This window comes from Triticum dicoccoides, chromosome 7A (genome assembly GCF_002162155.2).
Source record: "Triticum dicoccoides isolate Atlit2015 ecotype Zavitan chromosome 7A, WEW_v2.0, whole genome shotgun sequence".
NCBI classification, from domain to species: Eukaryota; Viridiplantae; Streptophyta; class Magnoliopsida; order Poales; family Poaceae; genus Triticum; species Triticum dicoccoides.
In genome coordinates, this window is record NC_041392.1 from 164,983,159 (window position 1) to 164,988,205 (window position 5,047).

At 49.5% G+C, this 5,047-nt stretch overlaps 1 protein-coding gene across 1 annotated transcript; it reads left to right on the forward strand.

Annotated features, from left to right (window-relative positions):
* Window positions 1-2,928: 2,928 nt before the first annotated feature.
* Window positions 2,929-4,728, forward strand: LOC119328551 (UDP-glucose:2-hydroxyflavanone C-glucosyltransferase-like). The gene has a single exon (XM_037601529.1). It carries the CDS (start codon window positions 2,975-2,977, stop codon window positions 4,403-4,405), a length of 1,431 nt encoding a protein of 476 aa, XP_037457426.1. The 5' UTR covers window positions 2,929-2,974; the 3' UTR covers window positions 4,406-4,728.
* The last annotated feature ends 319 nt before the right edge of the window (window positions 4,729-5,047 follow it).

A 5,047-nucleotide genomic window follows, 5' to 3' on the forward strand; every position in this document is an offset into this window, starting at 1 on the left:
ATCGAGTATGGTGAGTCACGAGCTTCCTGTAATATCAACTTCCCAATCTCGACATTATTGGGCACAAATACACGGTCCTCAAACCACAAGGTGTCGTGCTCATCCTCAAAAAATCTTTGGCTTTGCCTTCACTCATCTTCTCTATTCATAAGAGATGTGTGTGGACCATGTTCATCAAATTCACATCCAGTTTGACACAGTCTACTCTTATTTACAAGAGATTGTAGCGACTGTGAAAGCAAGCCAAAGAGATAGTTGAGATCTCCCCTATATATGCATACACTAGTACATCACCGGTGTGTTGCTACATGAGCTTCATTGTAAACAAATGAATCAAAAAAATCATTAAGGTCTCGAAGGTCAAAGCTCATTTCTTCCTCATACATTTGAGCATGTTTGGACATCATCGGGTGCCCATTGGGCTCCCCAAAACTCAATTGTCTGGCTTCCACAAAATCAGCCCATATGTGGGGGAGAAATATGCTTGTCCAGACTATTAACCCTGTTATCCCCAGCGCGCACCCTAACACAAAAAACTCCACCCCCACGATGTACCCTTCTCTTTTTCTACCGGACCCTACACTTCCTGCTCGGTTTCCCGCCGAAGCGGATCATTTCTCGCTGGAGCCCTCTCTTTTAAAGTCGGATGACGCCCACCCCACCTTTGCCATGTAGACCTCCCTCCTTTAAAACTGGATGACGCCAACTGTTCCGCACTCTGCCCTTATCCTTTCCCCCCGTGTTCGTGCTGATCCACCAACGCCATTAATGGAGAGGAGGCATGCGCCTTCCGTTATGCCCCCAAGCCAAGAAGGCAGACCCGATGTCTTCTGAGCCATTGCCACATTGTAACATACATTTGAATGTCGTGTATTACCACGAAACAAAAATATGGTATCCGATGTTGGGCATGCAATTGATACGACACCTATCCATTATTAACTCTTGAAGCAGTCAACCAATGCATTTACTGTTCTAACCAAAAAAAGTTTTGTTATTAACACTTGAAGAAATCAAGCAATGTATTTACCTTTCTATGCAAACAAAATAGTTGTATGACTTGATGAAAAAAATATGACCCGCTCGCTCATGTAATTTGTTGTAAAACCATCACTAATGAATGCAATTTAAATTATCCTGCTCAGTTAGTTGTAACTAAGCAGACCAACCCAAACTTCCATCACGCTCACTCTCAACCCTCACTCTTATCACAAAATTCATCAACTCATATTCTAAATGAGCGAGTAATCGACGCCGCCATGGTAGGCTAGGGGCAACAGACAAGGGCGACAACTGCCTTCCCATCTTAGTGCTATGGACCCCCCCCCCCTCTTCAAATTATTCACGTAAATTTTATTAATCCACTCCCATACATTTGAAAGATGTATGTTCTCGCATATTTTAACTATGTGATGCAAGCGTAGTTACATAGGAATGCTAATTTATCCCTCAATACTCAAATTCCATCAAGATGCACTTTCACCAATCTTCTCACATGAAACATATTATATTACTACAAATTCTTGCAGACAATGAGTGAAATTGGTTTCAAAAAATGAGTGAAATATGTTTCTGGAGAAGGTCAAAATAAGTTGTTTGAAATAATTGAATTCAATTTTTTAAATGAGTGGATTATTTTTTGAAATGAGTTAAATTAGTTACTGAAAACAATTGGAATCATTTTGTGAAACTGATTTTTTAATTGTGTGAAACTAATTATTTCAAATATTCAAAATTGTTCGTCTTCAAAAAGTACATTTCAGTGCTTTTTTAATTATGTGAAATCAACTTCTTTTAATGGGTGAAATCAGTTTTTGAAATGAGTGAAATTATTTTCAAAACTAAGTAAAATTAGTGGTTTGAAATAAGTGAATATGTTTTAAAATAATGTTTCACTTTTTTTAGTTAGTGAATAGATTGAAATATTTTTTAAATGAATGAAATATGTTTTGGCAAATTGCAAAATGATTTGTTTGAAATGTGTGAAACCTTTTTTTATTAGTGAAATCATTGTTAAAAACCTTGACCGGACCGTCGGTTGGACTGGATAAAACCAGGAACCGACGGCCTCAACAGCTTTATAAGCTAATTAGGTCGTTCTGCAAATGGATCAAACAAATCCGATCGAGCTAACCGGTAGCACACTTTTGCATTGTTGGGAAAGAGGAAAAATAATTGCAGCAGCCGAGATCGATTCTTCGGCGCTTGGAAACAGGCCGACGTCGCCAATTTGGCCCAACAACCAATCCCAGGTGTCAAATGATAGAAACTTAGTAACCTGTTTTTACATATTTTTTGGCTTAAAAAACAAGGAAATGAACTGTTGAACCAACGGACCGACCAGTAAAAATCTGAACCGGCAGCATCACCGGTTCAATCACCAGCCCAGTTTTTTAAACTATGAGTGAAATCAGTTTTTTTAGAACTTTTTCAAAATATATCCAACATATGTCTTGTTTTAAATGCCATATCGCCTTTAATTCAAATATTTAAACATTTCAAAACTAAATTTTGGTTAAGAAATTACGAGCAATTCAAAATATCGCCGCCAAAATAAAAAACGGAATGCCTTCTGTTTGGAGAGAGTCTTGTGTATGCAGTCAGCCGCCCATCCATGCACTCCTCTTGTCTTTCCTAACAACCATCTGACCTATGCATGCCAGTGTTGCTGTATTTTATGTACTCAGCACATTGATCTTGGTGCTAAGATGAACGGTACCAGATGTATAGGTAGGTACCGTTAACGGTAGATTTTCCACTTTCGGGTACTCTCTGATGTCTCACGCAAAGCAGGCCCGCTACACGTGCCGACCATGCAAGCGTTCGCCCATGCAGCTCCTCCGGACTCCCAACGATGGTGCAAGCCCGCTATAAATCGAACCGGCCGCTAATTGCTTTGCCCACTCCTCTCAGACGAGACACCAAACACTCGCCAGTGCACACTCCTCTCAGTCACAAACCCGACTGCTTGCGAATGTCTCCCGCGGCGATGCCGAGCTCCGGCAACCAGGGCAGCGGCGCACCGCTTTTGGTCTTCGTCCCGAGCGCCGGCATGGGCCACCTCCTCCCTTTCACCCGCTTCATCACCGCCGTCGCCACCATGGGCGTGGACATCTCCGTCGTGACCGCCCTCCCGACGGTCTCGCAAGCCGAGGCCGAGCACTTCGCCGGCCTCTTCGCCGCCTTCCCCGCCATCCGGCGCATCGACTTCAACCTCCTGCCGTTCGACGCCGCCGCCTTTGCGGACACCGAGCCCTTCTTCCTGCGGTGGGAGTCCCTGCGCCGCTCGGCCCATCTCCTCGGCCCGCTCATCGCTGCCGCCGCGCCGGGCGCGTCGGCCGTCATCACGGACGTCACCCTGGCTTCCGAGGTTATCCCCGTAGCTAAGAACGAGCTGAAGCTTCCATGCCACGTCCTCTTCACGTCCGGCGCAACCGTGCTGGCATTCCTCGCCTACTTCCCCGTCTACCTTGACGGCGCGAACGCAGACCACCTCGTCGGCGACGTCGACGTTCCCGGCGTTCGACGCCTCCCGTTCGATCACTGCCCGCGGGTGCTGCGCAACCCCGACGGCCTCTTCACCAAGCAGTTCATCGTCAACGGCCGCGAGATCGCCAAAGCAGACGGCATCCTCATCAACACGTTCGATGCCTTGGAGCCAGAGGCACTCATTGGCCTGCGGGGCGGCAAGGTCGTTCCCGGATTCCCTCCGGTGTTCGCCGTCGGCCCGCTCAAGTCGACGCCAACCACCGCGAGAAGTAGCGATAAGGCGGGCTCGCCTATCGCCTGGCTCGGGGAGCAGCCAGCACGCTCGGTGGTCTACGTCGCCTTCGGCAACTGCAACGCCGCCGCGCAGAAACAGATCCGCGAGATCAGCGCCGGGCTGGAGGCGAGCGGCTGCCTGTTCCTGTGGGTGGTGAAGACGACGATACTGGACCGGGAGGACACGGCGGAGCTGAGGGACGTGCTGGGCGACGGGTTCCTGGGGCGCGTGCAGGGGCGCGGCCTGGTGACCAAGGAGTGGGTGGACCAGGAGGCGGTCCTGAAGCACCCGGCCGTGGGGCTGTTCCTGAGCCACGCCGGGTGGGGGTCGGTGACGGAGGCGGCCGCGTACGGCGTGCCGATGCTGGCATGGCCGACGTTGGGCGACCACAAGATAATCGCGACGGTGATACGAAGCGGCGGCTTCGGGGTGTGGATGGAGCACTGGAGCTGGCAGGAGGAGGATTCGGAGGAGAGATCGGTGGTGAGCGGGGCGGAGATAGGGGAGAAGGTGAAGGAGGTGATGGGCGATGAGGCGATTGCGGCAGGCGCGGCCAGGATGCGCGAGGAGGCGGCCAAGGCCGTTGCCCCAGGCGGCTCCAGCTACCGGAGCATGCACGAGTTCCTCGCCATGCTCAGCTGACTGTTTTAGCGACCACTTTCTAAGCACCGCTACGTGACGATCCCAGGCTCCCAGCCCTTGGTATCAGGTTGGATGGATGCCTTCTCCTGGATCGTGGAGCCATGCGGCGACTTCTCTGCAAGGTCTGCTGGTAGTTGACTAAAGATCGCACCCGAGCAGTACGCAAGTGTAGTGTAGAAGCTTCACGGACCATACGGAGTATGTATCAGTGGGTGGGTTTTGTGATATGTCATAGAACGCACCACCACTCTCTAATAATTTTGGTGTTTTGGCCAAAAAGGGATAGGGTCAAGGAGTAGTCTTTAGAGCAAGTCTAGTAGAACACTAACCCTCAAACCCTTAAAAATAACGGAATCAATAAGTCCCGAACGTGCCGTTTTTTAGCATCTCGCCCCGAACGCCCTTCTGACCGTTAGATGACAACACAAATCTTAAAGCATGTCAGGCCAGACACGTCATCTCCTTTTTCGTTTGGAAAAGCAGGCGCCGCCCCCGAACGTTTCCATCCCCCACCCACGTGCGCACTACCTTATCCACTCCTCTCGCCTCGCAGTCCACACCCAAGCAAAACTTCTCCGCGGGGCACGGAGGAGGCGGCCATGCGCCGGCGACGAGGTGGGCCGACTGAGATATCGATCAGAT

Coding starts and splice junctions, on each gene's coding strand:
- LOC119328551 (XM_037601529.1), top strand. CDS start 2,975: ATGTCTCCCGCGGCGATGCCGAGCTCCGGCAACCAGGGCAGCGGCGCA.